Source organism: Vicugna pacos, chromosome 11 (assembly GCF_048564905.1).
Source record: "Vicugna pacos chromosome 11, VicPac4, whole genome shotgun sequence".
Lineage (NCBI taxonomy): Eukaryota > Metazoa > Chordata > Mammalia > Artiodactyla > Camelidae > Vicugna > Vicugna pacos.
The window spans coordinates 27074928-27100607 of record NC_132997.1 but is presented as its reverse complement, the minus strand read 5'-3'; the positions used below and the strand labels follow the sequence as shown (position 1 = coordinate 27100607).

The 25680-nt window shown below is 47.5% G+C and overlaps 1 protein-coding gene and 1 long non-coding RNA gene across 3 annotated transcripts in view; one reads left to right on the top strand and one right to left on the bottom strand.

Annotated features, from left to right (window-relative positions):
* COG2 (component of oligomeric golgi complex 2) overlaps window positions 1-22636 on the top strand; it is a 41383-nt gene extending 18747 nt beyond the window's left edge. Inside the window, exons 9-18 of one of the 2 annotated variants that reach the window (XM_072970970.1) lie at window positions 4394-4520; window positions 7873-8012; window positions 12308-12369; window positions 13623-13774; window positions 15428-15625; window positions 16511-16583; window positions 16880-17022; window positions 19476-19615; window positions 20670-20853; window positions 22351-22636. In XM_072970970.1, the coding sequence (XP_072827071.1) occupies window positions 4394-4520; window positions 7873-8012; window positions 12308-12369; window positions 13623-13774; window positions 15428-15625; window positions 16511-16583; window positions 16880-17022; window positions 19476-19615; window positions 20670-20853; window positions 22351-22455 (1324 nt within the window). In that variant the 3' untranslated portion in view covers window positions 22456-22636. Of the gene's footprint in view, window positions 1-4393; window positions 4521-7872; window positions 8013-12307; window positions 12370-13622; window positions 13775-15427; window positions 15626-16510; window positions 16584-16876; window positions 17023-19475; window positions 19616-20669; window positions 20854-22350 lie in introns of both variants that reach the window. The other variant, XM_072970969.1, reaches the window with a different exon arrangement.
* On the bottom strand, window positions 3715-6745 carry LOC140699230 (uncharacterized). Its single transcript, XR_012077250.1, has 2 exons — window positions 6635-6745; window positions 3715-4201 (listed from the first exon to the last, which is right to left on the bottom strand). It is a non-coding gene; the product is annotated as an uncharacterized lncRNA (long non-coding RNA).
* Window positions 22637-25680: the final 3044 nt, after the last annotated feature.

Below are 25680 nucleotides of genomic sequence, written 5' to 3'. Positions count from 1 at the left end.
TCCCAGGTCTTCAGTGGCTTCTCGCTGGTCCCTGAGGAAGATCCAGGCTTCTGGACGCAGTGTGCAAGGCCCTTGATGCCATGGGCTGGGTGGCTCTCCGGTGTGGGTCTCCTGCCTGTAGAACCCGCCCTTCTGCCGCTGGTCACCAGCTCACGGTTGCACCTGCTGCCCCAGCTCACACCGTGACTTCTCTGTTTTGCCTCAGAGCCTCTGCATTTCCCATTCCCTCTGTCTTTCTGTTGATTTGTCACTCCACGTGAAGCCCCAGCTCAGATGCCACTTCCTTCAGGAGACCATCCTTTATCCTAACGTTGAGCATGAACCCTGTTCTCTGCCTTCCACTGCGTGTGGCTCTGACTTCTGTCGAGGACCAACCTCCATCTTAGCTGTGCGCTCCTCTCCTGCCCAGCCCACACCTCTCCTCCTGGCACAGCGTCCCGAAGACAGCAGCTACCCAGTGTTTGCAGAATGACAGAATTAACCTGTTTGCAGGTCTCTGTCTTCATAGAGTAAGCATTGTATTTGACCTTGAATTTTCATCCTTCGAAAAGAAAAAAAAAGTCTGGAGGATAAATACGCTGTTTGACCTGTGAAGTCTCCTCTATTTCCACTCCACGATTTCAGGTGAAGCCCAGTCTTGCCTCTTTTGTTTAGGCACCGTGAAGATTTAGTTGGATTTGGACTTGGGGTAAGAATTCAGTAGAAGTCACGAGGCAAAATTAAAAGAGCCACAGTTGTGAAACAGCCGGTCATTAGATTTGATGAGGCTGTGGTCCTGAAATGGCAAGTTTCAGAGCCTCACACGTTCTTGCCCACAGTGCCCAGTGTGGCAGAGTTCTCGTGGAAGCCTCAGGAGTTTGAGGACTCTAGCTTGTGCCTTGGTGGGTCACCATCGCCATGCTGTCCCTGCCTCCCCTCGCTCAGCTTCTGCCTTTAGGGGCCCTTTCTATCTCGCAGCCCCAGCGCGTCCAGGACTTGCCTTCCAAGGAATATGGATCGGCTCTTGTAATTGTTAATCTTGCAGATTTAAATGTTCTCTTTGGGGAAGGCCTGTATCGCTATAAACTTCCCTCTTAGCACTGCCTTTGCTGTGTCCCATAGATTTTGAGTGGTTGTGCTTTAATTGTCATTTGCACACTGCCCAAGGCAATCTGCAGATTTAATGCAATCCCTGTCAAATTGCCCAAGACATATTTCACAGAACTAGAACAAATCATAATAAAATTTATATGGAACCACCAAAGACCTAGAATTGCCAAAGCATTACTGAAGAGAAAGAAAGAGGCTGGAGGAATAACTCTCCCAGGCTTCAGACAATACTCTAGAGCTACAGTCATCAAGACAGCATGGTATTGGTACAAAAACAGACATACAGACCAATGGAACAGAATAGAGAGCCCAGAAATGAACCCACAAACTTTTGGTCAACTAATCTTCGACAGAGGAGGCAAGAATATACAATGGAATGAAGACAGTCTCTTCAGCAAGTGGTGTTGGGAAAACTGGACAGCAGCATGTAAAACAGTGAAGCTAGAACAGTCCCTTACACCATATACAAAAATCAACTCAAAATGGATCAAAGACTTAAACGTAAGACAAGATACGATAAACCTACTAGAGGAAAACATAGGCAAACCATTATCTGACATACATTTCAAAAATTTTCTCCTAGTAGAAATAAAAGCAAGAATAAACAAATGGGACCTAATGAAACTTACAAGATTCTGCACAGCAAAGGAAACCATAAGTAAAACAAGAAGACAACCTACAGAATGGGAGAAAATTTTTGTAAATGAAACTGACAAAGGCTTGATCTCCAGAATATATAAGCAGCTCATACGACTCAATAAGAAAAAAATAAACAACCCAATCCAAAAATGGGCAGAAGACCTAAACAAGCAATTCTCCAAGGAAGACATACAAATGATCAAAAAGCACATGAAAAAATGCTCAGTATCACTAATTATCAGAGAAATGCAAATCAGAACTACAGTGAGGTATCACCTCACACCAGTCAGAATGGCCATCATTCAAAAATCCACAAATGACAAATGCTGGAGAGGCTGTGGAGAAAGGGGAACCCTCCTACACTGCTGGTGGGAATGCAGTTTGGTGCAGCCACTATGGAAAACAGTGTGGAGATTCCTCGAAAGACTAGGAATAGACATACCATATGACCCAGGAATCCCACTCCTGGGCTTGTATCCAGAAGGAACCCTACTTCAGGATGACACCTGCACTCCAATGTTCATAGCAGCACTATTTACAATAGCCAAGACATGGAAACAGCCTAAATGTCCATCAACAGGTGACTGGATAAAGAAGAGGTGGTATATTTATACAGTGGAATACAACTCAGCCATAAAAACCGACAACATAATGCCATTTGCAGCAACATGGATGCTCCTGGAGAATGTCATTCTAAGTGAAGTAAGCCAGAAAGAGAAAGAAAAATACCATATGAGATCGCTCATATGTGGAATCTAAAAAACAAGCAAACAAAAACAAAGCATAAATACAGGACAGAAATAGACTCATAGACAGAGAAAACAGACTTGTGGTTGCCAAGGGGGCGGAGGGCGGGAAGGGATAGACTGGGATTTCAAAACTGTAGAATAGATAAACAAGATTATACTATATAGCACAGGGAAATACACACAAAATGTTATGGTAGCTCACAGAGAAAAAATAATGTGACAATGTGTGTATATGTCCATGTATGACTGAAAAATTGTGCTGAACACTGGAATTTGACACAACATTGTAAAATGATTATAAATCAATAAAAAAATGTTAAAAAAATGTTCTCTTTGGGGCTTAAATTAGATATGTACTCTGGGAAAGAAGTGTCTTGTCATTCAGTGTTGCTTATGTCACGTACATCTCTTGTGTAAAATCCTCAGTTTTGTTCTTTTTCTCTTCTGATTCCTTAATAGAGCTGGTTCTTATGATTGAAAGTATATGATACAGTACGTGGGGTCGGGTATGTAGAAAGTAGGCATCTTCCTTGCCCTCCTCCAGCCCCAGTGATTTCTCATCGATACCTAAGATTATTTGATAGCTCTTTCGAGATAATAAAGCATAGCTTCTTTAATACGCTGCCCATCGTAATGGTTTTTGCTAAGCAGGAAAATTTTGAAAACTTTTTACTGTGTGTATTAATACTTACCAGAATGTTAAATGCTCATTTGACTGTCACGGCTCAGCTGCACAGCTCCCAGTTTTGCTAAAGTAAAACCGTATGTTGAATTGACGACCATTTTTAAAAGAGAATTATCTTAAAATAGAGCATATTACTCAGTAATACAGCAGTCAAAGTGGATAGGTAGTGAGATCGTGTTGCCCAGAAGATATTAACAGGTCTTCAGAGTTCAAGAGCAACTTAAGGAAGTCGCCTTTTTTATTTATGTTCTTGTGACTTAACCATTAATAACGTAGCCCTTGCTCCATGCAAGGCGCTGTCCTGAGTGCTTTACAAACACTAGTCCATGTAATGATCCTGTGAGGTAGGTATTGTTATCATCCCTGTTTTAAGGATGAAGAAAGCAAAACACAGAGGAGTGGAATGACCCGAGATTTGACCTCAAGTACTCTGGCTCCTGAGCGCGTGGGTTATCTCAGTGTTGTCTCTCTGAGTTTGTGAATTAGAAACCCAAAGTCCAGCCCTTTTGCTAAAAAACGCAAAATAAAACACACACGCGCGCACACGCGTAATTAATGTTACCAGTTTTTTGTATCAAGATTTGTGATTGAGCTTTTACATGAAATAGTCTTGGAATTTTAGAACTGAAAATAATCTCAGCGATAGCTTCATCGCAAAGCCGTTAGTAATTGATAAATTAGCATGGTTTACAGTCGTCATCAAGTTGGGTTCATCCCAGGGACACAAGAGTGCTCCAACATACGCAGATCAGTCAGTGTGATATACCCCATCAGCAGGAGAAAGGACACAAACCACATGATCGTCTCAGTAGATACAGTGCTTCAGAATTGAGTGGTGTTAAGGGTGAATACAGAGGTTGCTTTTTTTGTGGTGGTAGACTGCTTCTTTTCCGAGATAGAGGGTAACCCATTTCAATGCAGAAGAGAGTGCCAAGCCAGGTCGGTGTAGTAGTTTTGCACTATTCTTGACACTAGCCTGGCTAGTATGTGATAGATGTAGGGGTCAGGACACAGAGGGTGTGTCAGGTTCAAGGTGAGACTGAAATCAAAGAGTGAAACAGATGTTAGGGTCTAGCAACAAATTAACTGACGAATATAGTTTTTTTTTAAGGTTGAAATAAATTTTAGGCTGAGGAACTTTTATTTTAATAAAAGCATCACAATGGAATTTTGCTGTTTGTAAATAGAAGATTCTGGTGTATTTGACTGAAATTTTTCTCTTATCTCACAGTGAAAAAGGCAATACTGTTCCCGGATATGATTTTTTGGTGAATTCCGTCTGGCCAGAAATAGTACGAGGATTAGAAGAAAAATTGCCATCACTTTTTAATCCTGGGAACCCCGATGCATTTCACCAGGTACCTTTTCCTCCATCATCTTGATTCTTGAAGATGTTAACCAGAGGCTTTAGAATAATCGTGTTCTCTTCTGCACCGTCTTGGTTCTGTGGTTTATTAAAAACCAAATTTTGAGTTGCTGAGTGAGTGAGCACCTTAAAATCCACATGTTGTTTTACGCAAGTCACTGTCTCTGATACTTTGGGGACTAAGGATATTTTTAGAATGAATGTAGAGTAAAATTCAGTCTAGACGTAATTATGACTTAGAAATGTATGTTATTTTTTAACTTTTGAAAAAAGATCCCAAGGACCATTAAAAACAGTCTCTTTGCAGTTCTTTTCCGTGAGAAATTAAGTTTCTAGATCTCAACTGCACAATGTTGAAGGAAAATAAGGTATTGGGTCTTAAAATGTAGTATATAAATGTCCTATGTAATTTAAAAGATTAAGAGGCCTTACTATTTATTTTTTAAAAATCAGGTGATCATTTAAAAGACTTCATGGTTAATATTTCAAAAGTAAGCTCATGCGTTTGTGTTCCGTTGTACCGTTTTTAAAAGACAGCACATACGCCCTGGTGAAGAACAAAGGCGCCGGGCGGGTGGCCCGAGGCCGCCGCCTGCTGTCCTGCTCGGCCCCCGTATGCCTCAGCCTCTTGGTGTCTCTCCTCCTCTGCCTGCCCTGACTTTTGATTTTTGTTTTTTGATTTTCAATTTTTTTATTCAACAAGACAGTCTTTGTCTCTTAATTAGGGGATTTATTAAACTTAGAATGCTCGTGGTTACTGATTTCTGGGTCCTTTTTTACGCTTCCTGTTTGTCCCACTTTTCTTCCCTCTTTCCCTTTATCCCTTCCTTTTTCACTCTCCTTTTCCACCATCTTTGTATTTTGGACTTCGAGGGATTTGTTTTCCTCATTTATTCTGTGTTTGTCCGCCCACTAATTTGGAAGTCCTGCCCTTTGTTTCTTCGTGTAAGATGCCAGCAGCACAGGGGGCTTGGCGCGCTTTCCCGCTGGCCCCATTCCGTAGCGTGCATCATCGTTCCCAGGGTCTCGTTTCTGGTTTGACTTTTTTATCCCCAAAATTGGGTGTTATTTTTATTGTCTCACAGGGTCGTCATCCTCAGAATTACCCCACGTGTTTATCATTTCCTTTGCTTACTGTTTCTTCTTGGCTGTTAGACCTTCTTTCTTGGATCATTTTCCTTCCTCCTGAAATTCATCTATTAGAAGACTTTTTAGTCAGGGTCTGTTGATAATAAACTTCAGTTTTTTATAATTAACCCTCAGTTTGTATTTGTCTGAAAATAACTTTATTGCTTTTGTGTTTGAAAGAGGAAGTTTGGCTGCAGCTAGAATCCTCTGCACTTGGAACGCTGTCTCTTGACTTCCATTATGAAGTCAGTCATTGCTGTCGTTTCTTTTTAGTCGTAACACCTTTTTCCTCTGGCTCCTTTTAAAGTCTTCCCTGTGACTGTGATGTGCTATTTCGTTATGGTGTATCTAGTGTGGGCTTTTTATTGATTGTATTTGGGATTTGCTGGGTTTCCTGAATCTGAGGATTGGTATTTTTTTTAATGAGTTCTGTGTCATTTTTATTTATCAGTCGTTCAGTTGTGCTCCTCTCTCGTTCTTCTGCTATTTTCTTCCAGAGCTCTTGATTAGAGTTCCTCACTTTATCCTCTGTGTTTCCTAAATTAACTGTTTAATTTTTCATCTCTGTCTCTGTGCTGCATTGTGGATAATTTCTCAGGGCCTTTCTTCTACTTCACTAATTCCTTCTTCAGTTGTGTCTAAACTCTTTTTCACCTGTACGTTGTTTCCAATTCTAATTATCATTATTTTCATTTCTAGAAGTTCTGGTTGCTTCTTTTTCTAGTTCTGCTTGGTCAGTTTGCCTATTAGGTTTTAAGCGTCAAGAGGCACAAGGTGAGTGTGGTGAGCCTGGGGCCTGGTAGACTTAAAAACAAACACAACAGCAAATTTGGAGCTTTATTGTCCCAGAAATACCTCTTCTCTGTTCTCGTGGTTAATCATCCTGTTTTATATATGACTGAGTCATATTTTCAACAAATTGTGTGATGGTGATTTTTGTGACTTTAAGAAAATACGGTTTTTAAATGGATACCTTACACAGAATGCAGCAGTGGCCCCAAGTGTCAGCAGTTCAGATTCTTTACGTTTCCCTTTAGAGAGTCCTGTTGATCGTGTTAGCCTCGGGAGATTTCTCAGCGCAGAAATGAAGCTTCCTGACGGAATGTTGACTTTAGAATTCTAACCAATACACAATGCTTGTGGGTACATTTCTTGTAAGACGTGCTTTCAGCTTGCAGCTTTAAGATGACATGCTTTTGTGAAAAGGGACATTTTTTTTATTCCTTTAATATCCACTATATGCAGAGGTATAGTTCATCCCAAAAAAGGATGAGTAATACCTTTCTTTGTCTCCACTCCACATCTAGATCACACTCGGGAATTCAGTAAGTGTTGCTTGAAACCAATTGAAAGAAATGTAACACCTGCAGTAGTGTTAACTGCACCAGAATTCCCATCTGAGCACATGAGCACAGTCAGCTGGATGGTTTGGCGACCCAGAATTGAGCCCCTGTTGAATGAGAAGCACGTGGAAAGTCCTGCAATGTTCTTGGGGAATAGACCCCCCCCCCCCCCGCAAAGGAACATGCAGCTGCAGTTTTGCACTGCTGACAGCTGGGGTTCTGCTTCCTAGCTTTGTCTTTGGGAAAATGCTCTCTGAGCCTAAACAAGAGGAAGCATCATCTGCAAAATGGGGATGATAATAACAGTAGTTACCTGGTAGGGTAATTTTCTCGGTTAAATTAAATAATACAATTTGAAGCACAGTGTGTGGATGTTAATGTTAGGTACGTGTTGGCTGCTGCTCTTAATGGTGGTGTTCGGTCCCCCATCAGTCCTCATGCTGTCTCACCTATAAAAGTGATGTAAGTACTCATATGGTTTGAGTCTTTCTTTTTAAAATTTTCTGCTGCTTCTGGAGAGACAGTGGAAATTTTACCACTTGATCTGCCATGTCCTCTGATTCCAATGGACTGGGCTAGGGGTGCCCCAGAAGATGGAGGAGAGCTGTCACTTGATAAAAAGCACCGGACTTAAGAATGTCTGGGTTTCCTGATGGGTTTCCCCCCCGAGACCTGAGTGTGTCTTGGAACCGCTTTGGACATAACTTGATCTGTAAGTGGGGACCTTGGAAGGAAGATCCCATAAGGTCCTTATCTGCTCTAGAAACTGATTCTGTGTGTTGACCTTTATCTTGATTACAGTTTTCAGTATAAGCTCCCAATCCTGGTTATTTCACTTACAATGAAAATTCCACCTGTTTGTTCTTATTGTAGAAATATACCATAAGTATGGATTTTGTAAGAGCATTTGAACGGCAATGTGGATCACAGGCCAGCGTGAAGAGATTAAGAGCGCATCCCGCCTACCACAGCTTCACTAATAAGTGGAACTTGCCTGTTTATTTTCAAATAAGGTCAGTAACTTACTTCCCCCACCTCCGCCCGTCTAAGGTAGAGTTTGAATACCGGTTAAGGATGTTGCTGCAGTTAACAGCCCCTTCTCCGTGGTCATCGTATTCTTCCTTGGGAAGCAAAATTTAAAGTAGAAATGCACAAGAAGTGTCATGATCGCCAGAGTTCTGGCTCGGGTGACAAAAAGAGAAGTTTTACTCTTTGGTCACGAGAGAGCTGAGAACCCTGGACGCAGAGTGAGCTCGACCAGGCCCAGCTGCACACCCGTGTGCTGTGTCTCATGTGTTGTGAAGAGCCGGATGGAGCTGGAGTCACAGCAGCCGTTTCTCCCCACCCTCCTCTCTGCTCACCTGATCAAAGAGCAGACGCACGCCCTCTCTACTGTGTGACCCGCCTGTGGTAGTCTTCCCCTCGGAGGGAGGAGGGTGGAGCGTAGCCTGAAAGTCTTCTTTGTCGCTTTCCCCCTCTGTCCATTTATAAGCATTCCAGGTATTATCTTGGCTTCCCTTATAATCTTTGTGACATTTTTTCCTCTCATTCTGGAAAACAGTGACACTTTTCTTCCAGGTGTCATAATGCTATCACCTCTGTCAGTAAGTGGTTCTCTAAACTGCTTGGGGAAATTCAGGATAAATTCTTCACAACATACATTCCTCTAGAAAAAGAGATGATAACAGCCAGTTTGCAGATTCTCTTGTGTGAGATCATAGTCAGTTCCTCCATGGAATGGCATTTAAATGTTCTTTAAAGCACTGTAGGGTTTTTTTTGTGTAAATTGCTGGATGCTTTCATTAATTACGATGCAGTCTTTCCCCAGAGTTCTGAGGGAAAATTACGGAGAGGGAATATATTAAGCATTAGATCCCTTGATTGTAGTTGCTTGCCATGATTGAGAAGGTATGTAATCATCTTTCAATAATGAAACCACGGCTGTAAGAACGGTAGTGAGATGCCCTTTCACATACAAAACTGGGTTTTGTGCTTAATTTTTCAAGGTTACATTATCACGTAGGTTGTCTTTTAGTAGGAAATTAAGGACTTGTGTATCTGAGATACTCATGGATGGGGTGGGAAATAATTGTTACGTGATAATCAAGATTAAGTCAGGGCCAGAAGCCCTGTTGCTTCATGAGCAGAACTTAAAACGGTGAAGCATCACTTTATCGTACGAGACTACGGCGGAGAAACAGTGTTTAAACTGTCCCGTGTCTTCTGTAGTCCAGGCTCGGAGTTAGGTTGCTTCAGACATCTAAGCCCCTCGCGGCACGGACTTCTGTTCTCTAGCTGTTTCCTCCAGATCCCATGACCACCCCCCCCATAACAGGTTCTCTCGGGGCTGGTTATTGAGCCTTAAGCTCTGTCGAGACCCTGAAAGACTTTTTTGCTTTCACCAGATTTTAGCCTTAAGCCTTCAGGGAGATTTGGCTAACTTTTCTTTGTAAACAGTTTTATTTAAAATCTATAAAATTTGCAAACGTTGTTTGAGTTATGAAGCGTGGAGCTTGTTTTCAGTCCTTCTGTTTTTCCACTGAAAAAAGTCAATTCCGGCAGTGCTTTAGAGGCCTGTTCTGTTGATTTTTATCAGGCGTTGGAGTGACTACTCTGAGGCATGACAGAACAGTCTGCAAACACGGCTAGGGTCAGAGTTGTGTTGTGATCTGACTCACGTCAGGGTCGTTTAGTCAGCGTGACCGCCAGCGGGGTGGTGACGTTTGGCCGTGGTTCCAGGAGCAGTGTTAGCATTGCACTCGCAGTAGCGGGTTGACGGTCCTGGGTCTGACTCTGTTCCATCCTCTTCGGGGAAAAGGGCTGGACTCCCCACCCGGCACCACTCCTGCACACGTGTGCACCCCGCACTGTCTCCTGCTGTGTCTGCGTCCACTTGTCCTTCCAGGAGGACTAGAAAGTCGGGTTAGGACTTTGTTTCTCATAGGGAAAGAATAAATGCAGATGTGCCCCAAGCAGTCTCAAATGGTGGCCAATCAGTGGCTACCTGGTTGCTGTGGATTTAGCCCCTTAAATGCCGAAGGCGAAGAGTTAGGTCTTTTTTAGTTGATATCTTTTGAGATGTTACATACTTCCAGAACATTCACATGTATGTCCCATGTATGTGACATGCAGTATGTGCTGCACATGGTCTGCCCCCTCCTGTACGGTGCGGAGGTGATATGGTGGTCACGTGCCCCCCCTCCCCTCCTGCCCCCTCAGGTCTGCGTGTGCACGAAGCAGGGGTGTGCGTGGGGTGGTGTGTCGCGAGGCCTTCCCCAAACTCCAATTTAGAAACCTTTGTGTAGGGGTTGCCTTTCTTACAAATATCCTGTCAAGAGTAGAATGACAGCCCACAGACACGTGAAACTGCAGCACAACTCTGCAGGTCCCACCAAAGCAGCCTCCCACACTTTCTATTTTCCAAGAACAGATAGAACCCATCGCTTCAACCCTGGGAGCGACTGCCCAGCGAAGCCGCTGGGGGCCAGTGCTGGGCTCCTGGCTGGGGAGGCACCGTGATGCCCCGCGACCCAGCCGGTCTTACCCCCGTGGCCCTTGCGCTGAGTCGCGCGGAGCCAGGCGGCTGTGTGAAATGCGCCCCCGTCCGGGGTCGGCTGCGGTCGTTTCTTGTACTTCCTTGTCGGTCTGGTTTCAGACTCGTCGTACGCAGACGTGTCGTTTGCTCCTGCTACTTGCTGCTGAACTACCCTGGTGCTTTAGAGCTTTGAGCGGACCTCTGCCCAGCTGCTGCCAGGGCGAACGGGCCATGCACCTGCAGAGCCTTGCCCTTCCTCGGGGCGCGGAGTTGCTCCCAGGCTTCTCTGTTATAAGCCGTGCTGTGTTCGTTGTCAGGCTCTGGCCATGTTGGAGGCGACTTCCTGTGTTTTGTGTAGAGTGGAGGGGAAGTGGGGTCGGGGGTCTAAGGTCGCAGGCAGGCGCTGGCGTGCCCTCCCCGCCGCAGGGCAGCCCCCTCTCCCCTCCTCCCTGTGCTCGGGGTCACTGCCTCCTTCACCGCCGTTCCCGTGAGGTCCCCGGGGCTCTCTCCTCTGCCCCCTGTTTTCTTCTGCCTGTCCCTTGTTCCCTCTGTGCCTGTCCCTCAGCCTGGGGAGACCAGCCTTTCGCAAGCGTCACCAGGCCGTCAGGGAGCTCCTCTCTGCCCCGTGGCAAAGGGCAGCTGCGGGGACCGGGTGGTTCAGAGCCTGCCGCCCTCGGCGCCCAAGCCTCCGTGAAGGCCTGGGCTGCTGTCTCTGCGGTGCTGCTCCTCTGGCTCTTCCCACCATTTCCTGAAGCGCTCAGTCTCCAAACTGCTTTTAAAAAGCACATGTCGAGGGGAGGGTATAGCTCAAATGGCAGAGCGCATGCTCAGCATGCGTGAGGTTCTGGGTTCAATCCCCACCACCTCCTCTTAAGAGTAAATAAATAAGCCTAATTACCTCCTCCCACCAAAAATACATAATAAGTAAATTTAACTTAATTTTTTAAAAAAAGCACATATGTACCATCAAAAAGCCCAGAATTATTACTTAGGTAAGTCGATGTTCAGCACGGGTCAGAATTTATTGCTCTTGGGAACTAGCAGGCGACAATAAGAGAGTGGGTTTTGTAAGGAAAGTCTGAGGAGGGGAGGGCTGTGCAGCTGGCACGGAGGGTGCTGCGCACGCAGCTGGTTATGCACACACGCACGCACACAGTTTGACGTCCCAGAGTCATACAGATGTGTCCGCTTCAGTTCTGAGCACCACAGTCTGTCGGGAAGATGTGGGTGACAGACTGGCCCACAGAGAGAAAAGGCAGCTCATCCAGGAAGCAGATCTGTGGCTGTGGGGCCGGCAGGGCCGGTTACCATGACAGCGGGGGTGGGCAGAAATTCTGAGAGCACCAAGCAATGCCTCGTTCTAGTCTTGACTGGCTCCTTTCAGTGATTTTCCTCAGGCTGCAAACAAAGATACAGAATACAGCTGCCCCACTTACTCGTTTGGGGACGTTGACTTTCCCCCGATGGTACTGAGGTAGGAAGGTTGGAGGGACCGCAGTCTGACGGCCCACATGATTAGAGCCTGGCGAGACTTGCCAGAAATGGCTTCCCAGTGGATTAATGAAGAAAAGTTTATCTCCTGCTTAGTTTAAAAAAAAAAAGAAGTGTGGAGAATAAGCACCCCGAGTGGGTGGGGCATCTCTGAGAGCAGATGGTGGCTTTACCCACCCACAAGCAAGCGGAGGAGGGTCCTGTCCCACGGGAGTGGGGTGGGGTGGGGAGAGGCACCTTGCAGCAGAGGGACACTGACTTCCGCTCTTGTTTTTATCTCAGGTTTAGGGAAATAGCGGGCTCCTTGGAAGCAGCACTTACAGATGTCCTGGAAGACGCGCCAGGTAACCTCCTCAAAGTGACAGATGACAGGTATCACTGACTGAGTGAGTCAGGCTCCCCAGGGCTTCTGGACCTTAGTGCCCTGAGGGCTCTTGCACATTTCCTAGCATACAACAAGTTAGACTCTAAAGACAGGGTTTAACTTCTTGTTTTAAAAGAGATTTATAGATGAGGGCAGGTACAGCGCAGTGGTACAGCGTATGCTTAGCATGCACGAGGTCCTGGGTTCAATCCCCAGTACCTCCACTAAAAAGTAAATATATAAATAAACCTAATTACTACACCCCCCCCCGAAAAAAAAATAAAGGCATATTTATTTTTTAAAAAGAGGTTTATAGAGCTCCTTGGTTTATAAAAATGACAAAAAGGACGCTTTAAGATCACAGGAAGGAGACCTCATTTTCATTCCTGAATATAACCTGTCAAGGGAGTGTAACCCCCGTTGTGCTTAAGTGAGCAGCCCCTTTCTACAGCAAAGTGGCCACGCTGCCCTCCCTCTCAGGCTCAGGTCAAGGATCAGACGGCCCTTCACTCCTGGGGGCAGGCTTATAGCTGGGGCTCCTGCCCCTGGCCTCCAGAGCCCTTGGCCCCAGCCCTCGGACATTGGGCAGGTGGCCCGGGTCAGTGTACACCCTCCAGACACATCAGCATCCTCACATCCTCAATCGTCTTGTGTCATGTGGTCATCGTTCCTCGTGGCCGCCCAGCAGTATGTGGCTGTTCTATAGCCACAGGGGTCTCTAGGCAGCCGCCCTGGAGTGTCTGCTCCCGCGTGTGTGGCTAGCTTCAACCTACACTGCCCTCTTTTAGCCTCAAAGTTAGTTTTCATGTCTTTGCCAAAAGTGGTCACATGTAATTGACTTCCTGTATTTGAATATATAGCATATTCAGGTAGGGACAGAGAAGACAGGACAGATTCCAAACCAAGGTTACACCCTTGCACATGTGATGGCCACTCCAGCCTAAGTATGTGGATTTGGTATAAAGCACCTATTAACTGATCATCTCCGAATGCTGTTTAGTATTTATCAAATTCCTGGAAGGGGGAATCTTGTAAACTTAGAAAACTGCATTGCCGGAGAGATACGCAAACGTGGTCTGTGGCCTCTTGGTCATCGCACTTCGGTTGCTGAAGCCTTGCTGACCTCACCAGGTGCCTCGGGGTGTTGCAGCTGCACGCTTGGATTAGACGCTGACAGAGTTAGGTGTTACCCTTCAGTGGCCGGGCCTCCTTAACTGTGTGTTTTCTTTCCAGCTGGCAGTTCCTTCTGCCTTTTGGCTTCTCACAGCACGTGGAGCAGCCTCCAGAGGTGCTGGTCGGATAAGATGTTCCTGCTGCCGCTGGCGCACCGTCTGTGGAGGCTGACGCTGCAGATCCTGGCCCGGTACTCCGTGTTTGTCAAGGAGGTAGGGCTGGCGGGCGCTCGCCCCTCCCAAGACCGGAGCAGATCAGATACGTTAAACTAACTGGGCCAGGATGTTTAAGGGCGTGTTTCTTGAGAGGTTAATGGGGCAATCGGCCGACTTCCCCAGTTTGTACAGAGTCCGTTTCTGGGTTTCCTTTTCACTCTTGCACGTGTGGCCTTTGGGGGTCTGTTGTCACATGTTCGGTGCCTCGTCATATTGAAAAGCACCACACTGACAGCCTCCTTCTCTCTTCTCAACACCAGAATCTTTGTGCGGTGCCTCCAAACTGAAACAGAGACGCTCATTTTAATGAAAATGATTAGAAGTAAAAATACACATATTCTAATGTTTAGGATTGGGAAGTTTAAAAAATCATACGATCGTCGAGATGAAAAGGAAATAAAATTAATTAGCCTTCCCTTCATTTCAGAATATCATTCTTTTTCCCTTTACAAGTAGTTGAATGCAGTAAGTGTCCACACGCCTGTGATGGTTTCTTAGATACTGTACGTAAAGCCACAGGAGGGTTCGTACCGCCCAGTGCGGGGCACCCGGCACCCCCAGTATCTCGTCTCAGAGATGCCCCATGGCATGGACAGCTGGTGACAGATGTGCGCCCTGGCCCCGGTAGAGTGATGAGTGTGAGAGCAGAGAGTTGTGAGCAGAAGTCCAGGGAGAGACGACTGGAGAAGGCACATCCATGGACAGGAACGCACGTGTCAGTGGAAAGAGCGCGGGCTTTCAAGTCAGAGAGACCTTGGCTCTCCACCCTTCAGTCTTGTGGTCTTAGGGAAAGCAGCCGGGTCTCGGGTTCTTCGTCTTTTAAAGAGGGAAACAGCTTCTACACGTCGCTGCCATGAGGAGTAAGGACAGATTCACTGACCGACAAACTGCTAACTGGGGAGCCTGGCAGGTGGCAGTTTTCCAGAGTCCCTTTCCTCCCCCGCCTGGCCTCCCTCTGCTCAGGGGGGTCCCCGCAAACTACCTGCTCCATCAGGCCGCTCCTGCAGACCATCATGCAGGTCCCAGGACACGTGGGGCTGGCACGCTTCTCAGTCAGGCCGGGCCTGCTCTGTCACCTGAGCGAGATGCCAGCCAGTAATTCTCACGTCTCTAATATGTTTCTTTGCTTTCAGTGTGATGTTCCCTTCTCTTCCTGACGCCCTTTTCCCCTGTAGCCATCCCTTGTGCACAGAGCACTTTTGTTACATGTATTATGTGAAGCATCATGAAGTTTGGATTCTGACTGTTGATGCTTATAATAATAATAATACGTTTATTAAGTAAATACAGTAAATTATTTACCTTCAGTAGTTAATTTATTTTCTAATTCAAATTTAACAGTGATTTTTTTTAATTAAAAAAATTTCAAATTAATTTTTTAAAACCTGTGATGTTCCAGGTATTAATTTCCCTGTGGTTTAGGGGCCTGTTAACTTCAGACGAGGAGGGTCAGGGCACCGGGGGTTGCAGTTGGTCCTGTTTCTCTGGTTTTGACACCTGTCTGGGGGGAGGGAAAGTGGTGGTCCCTCCTGAGTAAACTCTCGCTGAATACTTCACAGGCAGCTGGCCTTTGGTGGTGAGTTGTTGACTCATAAACACTTGTGTATTTTGCTTGTGGAAACGTATTTAATCATTGAAATCCTTCTCCAGCTTTTGCTCAGGCCCATCTCTAATGAAAGTGCCAAGGATATTAAAAAGCCTTTGGTCACTGGCAGCAAAGACCCTTCCGTTACCCAAGGAACTAGTGAGGACCAAGGAAGTGGCCCTTCAGAAGCGAAGCCTGTCGCCTCCGTTTCCAGCACTCAGCTTGTGTACGTGGTGGCGGACCTGGACAGGCTTCAGGGGCAGGTAAGCCGCGACCCTGCAGAACTCCAAGAGCGGGGCTCAGTGTTTTCGCCGGAAGGAGTTACGTGCAAAGATACGAATGATGCCATCTGGCCTCTTGGGGCTTAGAATTGTGGGCCCCTGAGTACCCCCAAGAGAGAGCGTCTGGTCCTGTCCCTTCCCTTCCAGGGGTTTCTGCTGCTTCCCAGACAGGCGTGCTCCCTCCTCCTTGCTCTCCCGCCTTGCCTAGTGCTGTGTGAGCCCCGGGGCTCTGCTCCCCTCCCGGGAGGGGTGTTCAGGCTGAAGCGAGCCGGGCTCTGCTCTTCTTCCCATTAGCTCAGCTTTTTCTGTGCAGGCATGATCTTTAGCGGGTTGGATTTGAATTATTTCAAACTCACTCACCCAGTGTTTCGCGGTGGCATTTTAACCTTCAGCTACACTTGAAAGCGCTGCGCTATTAAAGCGTGCTCCTGTTCTCTCCGTATACGTCCCGCGCTCTTGCTTTTACCGCTGACAGGGCTTTGTGGGACGGATGTGTTCCAGTGCTGTGACATATAATTCTGCTTTTCTCAGGTTTAAATATTTGGTGGTGCTTGAACAAATACTGTGTTTTGAGCAAAAACGTCTTTATCATGAGTTTTTTTGGTACTGGGAAGAGCTACAGAGTAGAAAATGACTTTGCATGTTCTGTGGGTCTGTTAGTAGCCATGAAAATGCTGTTTCAACCCATGTTGTTGGTGTCTTTCATAGTGAAAGTATTAATTAAGAATTTTTCTTCGCTTCTGATGAAAATTACTGAAAGTCCTGTTTTCTTCATTCATTAATATTTCAGAGTTTGTAGATGCAAATCGAATCACCTCTTTCATTTTTAAAAGGTAACTGAATATATAAAGTGCTTGTTTATTTCAGCTTCCAGAACTCTTGGAAACAATCAAGCCAAAACTTGAAATGATTGGCTTTAAGAATTTTTCTTCTATCTCAGGTAAAAATGAATCATTAGATTCAGCAACTCTTTGAATGAGAAATAATTTAAAATAGAATTTTAGAGACTTGAGGCTATATCTTAACTAACCATTTTCCTCTCTAGTTGGAAATCCTTTGGTTGGTTCTGTATTCTGTTCTGTGATTATAGCTTCCCTGAATGAGACATTTTGTTGAGTTCTAGTGATTTGATGTGATTTATTATAGTGGATTCTCTAAATGCCATGACAGTATTTAAAATAGAATTCCCGCCTGGGCCTGAGCGGAGTGACTGACCATGTCTTTACGTCTCAGCAGCAGCCCTGGAGGACTCCCAGCTGGCTCTGTCCGCCTGCCTGCCTGCCTTGAGTAGCAGGATCATCCAGGACTTGAGTGAGTCTTGCTTCAGTTACCTGAAAAGTGCCCTGGAGGTTCCCAGGCTTTACCGAAGAACCAATAAGGTCAGTGCCATTCATGGAAGAGAGTGCTTTGTAATTGAACTACAGTCAGTTACAGTGTGTCCGTCTCTGGTGTACAGCACCGTGTCCCAGTCATGCATACACGTATGTTCATTTTCATATTCTTCATTAAAGATCATTACAAGACACTGAATATAGTTAACAACTATATATAAAAATAGATTAAAAACACAAATTTCTTCCGTATAGCACTGGAAAAGAATTTTGAGGTGGGGAAATACATAGATGAGAAAAGCCAAAGGGGAGGGAACGGTTGAGCGAGGGACAGGTGTAGGCCCGCAGGGAGAGAATTGGCCTCATTCAGAGATGCCGCATTTGTGAGGAGGACGCTCCTCCGATGGACGTCCACGTGCCTGGGGCAAACGTAACTCAGGTCGTGGGACTTGGGCAGTATGGACGTCTTCTGGATTCTTCTGCCCTTGAGGAAAGATCATATTTTCAAAGAAAGCATCATGTAATAGAGTATTTCTGCCGTTGTTTTGGTCTTCATATCTTATATTTGAAAAAATGTGAATTTACCTTGTTTCTTTCATATTGTCATTGAAGTACCTGCTTTCTCCTGTCTTTTACTGGTTTGAAAATCTACGTTAAGAAGTATTAAAGGCATTTATAAGATGAAAACTTAAGCCCACCCTGGTGGTCAGAGTCAAATCCCCCTGTGTCCCCACTTCATAGCGCAGTGATCGGGGGGTGTTTTCACCAGTGTTTCAGTTGTCCCTGTTGAGCGCTCCTTTTCATAACTTGTGCTCGTTTCCTTCTTGCTCGATCTCACTTATTTTCCTTCCAGGGTTCTTTTCTCCCAGTTGTATAGTTGGATCTTGGGCAGCTTACCACTAAAATCATCCTCAGGAACTGTGAAATCTCCTAAGGCGCCGTGCTGTTGGCGCATCCTGGAGTTCCCGCAGACGTGCCTGCTGCAGGGCCCTCTTCGTGGTGCACGCCCTGGGGCCGGTCTCGGTCCTGTCGCTCTTCCCACCCGGCCCCGTGCCCTGGAGGCAGGAGAATGAGGGCTGCGCTGAGACTGAGCGCATCTCCTCCGTGGCTGTTCTCCATTTCCCTTTAAAACCTGGGACCCGCAGTAGAATGACCACTTTTTTTTTTTTCTCCTGTTCCCATTTCCTTATGCCTCACACACATTCATAAGGTTATCCCTCATGTTAATTAAACCTTCACACTATCATTTTGCAGCATATGCATTCCTTAAATTTGCTTTTTCTTTGTGTGCATGTATTTTTAATTTTCTGATCTATTTATTTGTAGTATTAGCATGATCTATCTTTTTTTTGTATGTATATTTTTTATTGAAGTATAATCAGTTACAGTGTATCAGTTTCTGGCGTGCAGCACAATGCTCCAGTCGTCCATGAATATACATATATTCGTTTTCAGTCTTTTTCACCATAAGTTACTACAAGGTATGGAATATAGTTCCCTGTGCTCTGCAGTATGAACTTGTTATTTATCTATTTTATATATAGTGGTTAGTATCTGCAAGTCTCCCAGTTCATCCCTTCCCCTCCCTCTTCCTCCCCTGGTAACCATAAATTTGTTTTCTATGTCTGTGAGTCTGTTTCTGTTTTGTAAATAAGTTCATTTGTCTTTTTTTTTTTTTTAAAGATTCCATGTATGAGTGATCTCATATGGCATTTTTCTTTCTCTTTCTGGCCCACTTCACTTAGAATGACGATCTCCAGGTCCACCCATGTTGCTGCAGTAAAATGACCACTTCTAGCAAGAGTACCTTATCTCCTGATTTTCTTTCTGTCCTGAATGGGAGGCAGACCTATTTTATTTTGCCGAATTCATTACTTTTCCTTTAGTGGTCTACCACCTTGCCCTCTCTCTTCAACAGGGTGTTATAATATATTTACCGAGCATTTGCACTGTGGGTCAGACCCTGTGCTGAACACTTCACACTCTCATTAGTCCTACACAGTGGGTGCCAGTGTCCTGACTTACCGACAAGGAAACCAGAGCTAAGAAAAGTCAATGACTTGCCCTAGATCCTCGCTTCTCCAGCGGTGAATGGTCTGTTGACCAGAGCAGTTGGTCACTGGTGGGAGCTCGTCAGAAATACACCGTCTCAAAACCCAGCCCCACCGCCCCCTCCCCACACACACGCAGAGCTGGGCCTGGAATTAACGAGCCGGCCGGGCGAGTGGTGTGGCCAGGAGGCTCGGGGCGCAGCACGCCAGGCACCCGAGCTGGGCCCGCACCCGAGCCCAGCTCATCGGGCGTCGTCCCCCGTAGCCCTCCTCTCCCTCTTGGTCCCCAGGGGTCTTTCTCTAGACTACACCAGTGTTACTTCGGGGCGGGGGTGGAGGTCATGTGTGTCTCAAATTTGTACATCGGTCATGTCCTTTTGAACTTGAGGTTTGAGTAACTTACTCTTTTTTTTTCCTGTTCATCCTTAACCCCTACCCACATCATTCCAGGAGGTGCCAACCACAGCGTCCTCTTATGTGGACAGCGCTCTGAAGCCGCTCCACCAGCTCCAGAGTGGACACAAGGATAAGCTCAAACAAGCCATCATTCAGCAGTGGTTGAAAGGCGCACTCTCTGAAAGCACTCATAAGTAAGTAACTTAAAAGTGGACTGTTGGACTTCCTTAGAAAAGCCCGAAGGCAGAGATCGCTAGGACCGGCAGAGGTCGCCTGTGAGCAAGGTGGTGAGAACGTCAGGCCGCAGCTGGGTCCTCTGCCCCTGACTGTCCTGATGCCGCTGCGGGCGGGCACGTTCCGCGGGCCCAGGCGCGTGTCCTCCTCTCGGGTCCTCTCTCCCCTCGCTCCATCAGTCCACGATGTCTCGGCTCAGCCAGGTCATCAGCGGACTTGGGTTGGTGAGACCAGTGTCATCAAGGAAGAGAAAACGTGAAGTGTAGGATCAGTCTAACATCTGAAAACTAACGAGACTAGCGGAGCTCTTCAGAGTCACCGCGGTTCAGTGTCTCTTCGTTTGTAATTCAGTCTACTTCCCTCAAATCCAGCATCGAGTTATGTCAAAAATTATATTATTTGACTTGGTTGTTGGATTTTATTTAGTTATTAATTTTACTGTAGCCTTTTATTTCTTTCAATTACTAATGAGTTAAGCAGCATTTGTGAGTTAATTTAGAACATAACAATGAATTATACTGCTGTTTCTGTGGGCAGATGTGTTCTAAAGGCCCAGTAACCAGCTTGTAAACATTTGAAATATAACATTTGAAATATAATTTGAAAATTATATTGAGAATATTTTAAGGGCAATTAGTTCCATTTAAAATTTTGGAAATATATTTACTGTGTAAAAGATGAACTGTTCCTGGAAGTGATCGTAAGTGAATTTGCTGCTTGCATTTGGGGGATGAGCCGCAGTATATATGATACGTGATTTCCTCTTAGTGCTCAGGACTGAAAGTTTAAACGAAATTCATGTACATAGTTCTTCAGTTCTGAGGGGATACAGTGCCAGTCAAGACCCTGTTTTTCTTTCAATCTTAAGAAACGGTATTTACCATGACTGATTTTTTTTTCAATCAGAAATGAATTTTTATCTTAAAAATCCCTTTTTTGGTCCACAAAGCCAGTCAGTGCATTTGCTGCTGCACCCACACTTCTCTTCCCCCATCTGTGTGTCTCTTGCTCAAGGTACTACGAGACCGTGTCGGACGTCCTGAGCTCTGTGAGGAAGATGGAGGAGAGCCTGAAGAGGCTGAAACAAGCCAGGAGAAGCGCCCCCACCAACCCCGCCGGGCCCGCGGGCGGTGGCATGAGCGACGACGATAAAATCAGGCTGCAGCTGGCCTTGGATGTGGGGTACCTGGGAGAGCAGGTAACCCCGCAGACCCTGGCGGTTCACTGAGCCCAGCGGTGCTGGGAGGGGCCGGGGCGCCTGCTCCCTGGGTGCGAGGAGAGAGGGCCGGGAGCCCAGAATACCTGCAGGGGAAGGATATGCACCTCGCAATGATGAGAAAGGAAACAGAGCACTAAAGATGGGCTGTTTGAGTCTAGCAAATTGACCGCTGGAGTGGCTGACATCCACCTGGCGTTCCCAAGGCCCGCTGGAGCGCGAGCCCCCAGAGACGGGGTCCTTTGGTCCACTGTCTAGAAAGTGCGTGATACATCATTGGTGCCACACCAGGGTCTTTTGAGATGCTTGTTAGTGTGGCTCAGAGCAGCTAGAACCAGCCCGTTGGCTTCTCAGTGTGGTGCCTGAGGGACCATCTGAGCCCAGCCTCTTTGCTTCCTTGCCTGGGTTCTGTAGGTTTTCTAGAAAACACAGATTTTGGAGTCATGGCGTATGGTGAACATGCCTGCACATACCATTCCGTAAGGGCAGGTGTGGGTCACACCAGGGCCTTCCGTCCTCGCGAGTGTCACAGAGCGTTTGGGTGTTCAGAAGCTGCTCTCCAACCTGCTCGGATTTCCTGTAGCAGGAGATCCTCGGGGAGGGCCCTGGAGCTGGAGGAAAGACGTGACGCCGCAACGCCCCCGTCAGAAGGTGTTCGGTTTTCCGGCAGCTCAGCTCTTGTTTACCGTTCAGGCTCATCCCTGAAAATCTAACTTTTCCTGCTTTCGGGTGACTTTAGAGAAACATTCTGGCCTTGTTTATTTCACAAGAGAAACTTGAAGGCTTTTTACAGGCAGGAAAGTTTATCATAGACACGTGGAGAGAAAATAAGCGGAATGGGGAGGGGAAGGAAGGGGCGGGGCCGACCCGGCCCTGGCGCAGCGCGGCTCCCCGCGGGCTCCGAGCGCCGGTCTGGGTTTCCCGGACCCACTCGTCCCGGGCATGCGCACATGTTGTTTTTTGTTGTTACACCGAAGTGGGAAGAACACGGCGTGCCGGGCCTCCGGAGTAACCCGCAGTCGTTGCGGTGCCAGAGGGTTTTCCAGTTCATCAGTTTCTAAGAAACAGTTGCTGATGACATGTTAAGAAATTAAGAGCTCAGGCCAATCCTTTTTTTTGAAAATTCTCTTAAGAAAAGTCCTTCACTTTAATTCTTTCAGTGCGAATTGCCTTTTCTAGTCCGCAGAAGGAGCCGTCATCCTGGTGAGAGTCTGATTGAGTGAACTGAGACAAATTGGCACTGGCTTCTTGGGCTGGCCCCCCCCCGCCCCCCAAAAGTAAAGTTTTACAACAAGTCAAGTTTTTTTACTTCATTTACTTGAAAGGAAACAACATCCTGCGGTCTTTAGGGAACTGCCTTTTTCTGGCTTAGTCGAGGGGGAGGCGAGGGTGGATATTTTGCTTTCTTTTCTGTAAAGGTCTTTTTCCCCCGTTGAGCTTACGTCACAGTAACTTGATTCATTCTCGGGGCCCCTGCAGATACAAAACATGGGCCTGCGAACGGAGGACTTGAGAAGCTTTCCAGCCCTCGCAGAGCTTGTCGCTGCTGCCAAGGACCAGGCGACGGCGGCCGAGCAGCCTTAAGCATCTTGGAGGAGCCGGGGGAGAAGGCAGCTGAGCCTGGAGCCCGCGGGGAGGTGGTGGCTCTGCGCCGTCACAGGCCTCCGGCAAAGAGGTGCTTCCCGGGGCCCTGCCACGCAGCCTCCCTCGGCCCGTTTGGGTCTTCGTTCACCCAAAAAGAACACAAAAGCCTTTTTCCGTTGTATGGAAGACCTTTTTTATGAGATTTAAAACTTTCGACGATAGTTCACAATGCAAATTATTTTATTTTTATCATAAATCTTAGCGTGGAAGCGCTGGTTTCTAAACTATGATCAAAGTAAATATATACATATGAACAGGAAACACCATCTCCCCGATCTGGCGGCAGCGGGGTGACCATATCGTGTGCGCACACCCTTCTCCAGGATGAGAATAACTGTCCGCTTAAGACTTTCTTGAAGAGGCCAGGGGGTGGCCCGCCATTCTCCCACGGGGTGTTCAGCCATTCTCCCACGGGGTGTTCAGGAACACTGCTTCTGATCACACTCACCCCCCAGGCCTCCATCAGGAGCTCCAACCAGCAGGAGGGATTTATTTCCTGAGTAAAAGACGCATCCACCAAAAGCACGTGTACCTCTTGTCTGCGAGTCCAGCACAAGTTAAATCCTGCCCCCAAGTCCTGCCCGGGGGTGCAGCACTCCCTCCTTGTCACCCGGAAGGGCCTGTCCCTGTCCTGCAGGTGTGCGGGAGTTCTGGCCCCGGGACGGTGACCCGCGGTCAGCAGCACCCCTCCCGGCCGGCTGCTCCTGCCCATGGGGGAGGGGGAGGAGTTGGGAATACTGGAAAGCGGGGCTGAAAGCGTGTGCTTGGTTGGCTGATTGCCATACCGACCTGGCAGTGATGTGAGAGCAGGTGTGCGTCCCTCCAGCTTTGTGTCCCTCTGTCTCCGTCTCTGCTCACAGGTTAGCTGGAGAGAGAGAGAGGAGAGTAAGGGCTGGGGAGCCAGGAGCACGGGTCTGGGGGTTAGCAGGAATCAGAGGGCAGAGCCAGACAAGTGGGAGGGGGAGGAAGGGGCCCCGTGAGAGCTGTGAGCCGCCTGGGCAGGTGGGGGAAGGAGCCAGGTGCTTCCCACCTCGTCGTCTTGCGGCAGCTTACACTCTGTCCAGGCGACCAGCCTCCAGAGAGTGGCGCCCTGGCCTGTACGCTCCCTGGGGAGAGCGTGTGCTCTGGTCTTAGTAAGGAAGGCCCTGTCCTGGTCAGATGAGTGTCTTAACTCTGCATAAGTATTAGGAAGCTGGGTCAGAAGAACAGAACAATGAGCCAGTGGAAAGGATTTATCCTAAAGGTTTGAGACCGCTTGGCTGTGGGAGCTGCTCCCCAGTCTAGGCTGGTGATGCCTGGTGTGGTGCTGGACCTGTGGGCAGCAGGGGCTGGTGGGGAGAGAGCTGGGCTAAGCTGGGACTCTCAAGGATGATTTGGGGCCCTCGGGGGTGAGCCCGACCCTTGGTGACGAGTTGGGGCCCTCAGGGATGAACTGGGGCCCTCGGGGATGAGCTGGCATCCGTAGGGCAGGACAGAGCTCACCAGTCTTGCTGCCTACAGGTCTCCACGTTCAGCAATGGGGTGACTGCGGATGTGCTGTCCCCAAGCTGCCTACACACCTAAGATTTGAAGAAGCTGAGGGAAGAGGTCCTTGGGTGCCCACTGCCTCGTGTTAAGGCGTGAGCCCACGGCTCAGTGTGACGGGGCACCCTGCTCACGCTGTGTTGCTGCCCCTTCCGTATCACATGGGTCCCCTGGAGGCTGGCACTGACCTCGCTCCACACCCGGGAGGATGCCCTGGGGAGCTAGGGCTCGGCCCCGCCCCGCCAGGTTCACCCAGCACAACCTGCTACGGCGTCAGGTGGCCGAGCTGCTCTGTCCAGCCCAGCCGGGGTCAGCGACGGACTCCAGTGCTGTCCCCATCTCTCCAGCTGCTCTGCCTTTCTCAAATCATGCTGGAGAGGGATGCAGTTTTGTTAGCCTCTCCAGTTCCATCAGTGTTACTCCCAATTTGCAGAATGAGGGAGCAGAGACAGAAACTTAAAGGAGTTGAGAGAACTAATAAATGGAATTGAGACCCAGACAAGGTGGGTCCAGACCCCAGTTTATTCACCACTAGGTAATTCCCTCTCCTAATATGAGCACGGGAAGAATGCTAATAATCCGGGACTGGAACCTGGGCCGTTGATTCCTTTGGCACCTCTCAAGCCCCAGGCCCGGCCTCACCTCAGTCACACCACATTTCCAGGCTTGTTTCACGATGGCAACATCCCTGACCTCATCATGTCTGTTTCTCGGCTTAAGAAATAAGAATCTTTAAATAAGAAGCAAAATGTTCCAGAACACCTATCTCTGGCTTCCTGAGACGACTCCTTTGGTTTAACGCTTTATTAATCGGCTTTGCTTTAGAGAATCATAACTGAGTGAGGTTTAAAGATAAGGTAGCACTTCGTTACAGTTAAACTATCATTATTTTTTACTTGGTAACATACAGAAGCAAAAGGGGGTCTCAAGCACAAGAGACGTTACTTCTCCCCAGGGTGGTCTGACGGTGCCTGGTGTCCAGCGCTCAGCCACAAGGGGCTGGAAACTAGCCCGGCTGTGTGACCAGGAGGAAGAGCAGGAAACGGATTTTGGAGCTTCTTCAGATCCACACGTCAGTCTCCCATTACAGATCTTTGCCCGTAATTCCTTGCAGCTCCCTAGAACCACGGCGTGGAGCTGCCCACCTGGGAACCTCGGTCGCACAGCCTGCCTGTGGAAAGGGCTGCCCCGGGGTCTGATACCTCTGGTGACAGCCTAGTGTCTGTTCAGGTTAGGCTCTACTGCCAAACCAGTAGCAAGCAAAAATGTTTCCATTTTCTAATGTCAGTAGAAGATTTGGGCTCTGATGGGCTGTGAGACACATCCCTCATCCATCCACGCCCCAGGGTTCCTGCCCCGTCAGGATCTCAGAGGAAAGGTAACTGTTGTTGGCTGAGTCAAGACCTAGGTGACTGGGTGAGCACCTTGCGACGCCGGGAAGACGTAGGATTTGGTGCAGAAATGCTTAAGAGCAACAAACCCCTACAATTAATACTTCTCTGTTAAGTAATTCGCAAGCTGCTACCCAGCTTCCCATGTAGAAAGAGCTCCGGAGCAGAGACCAGCAAAGCCGTTCATCTGCTGCCCGTTGCTTTTTAAAATAAGATTTTAAACACAAACACTCCCTTTGCTTCAGCTGCC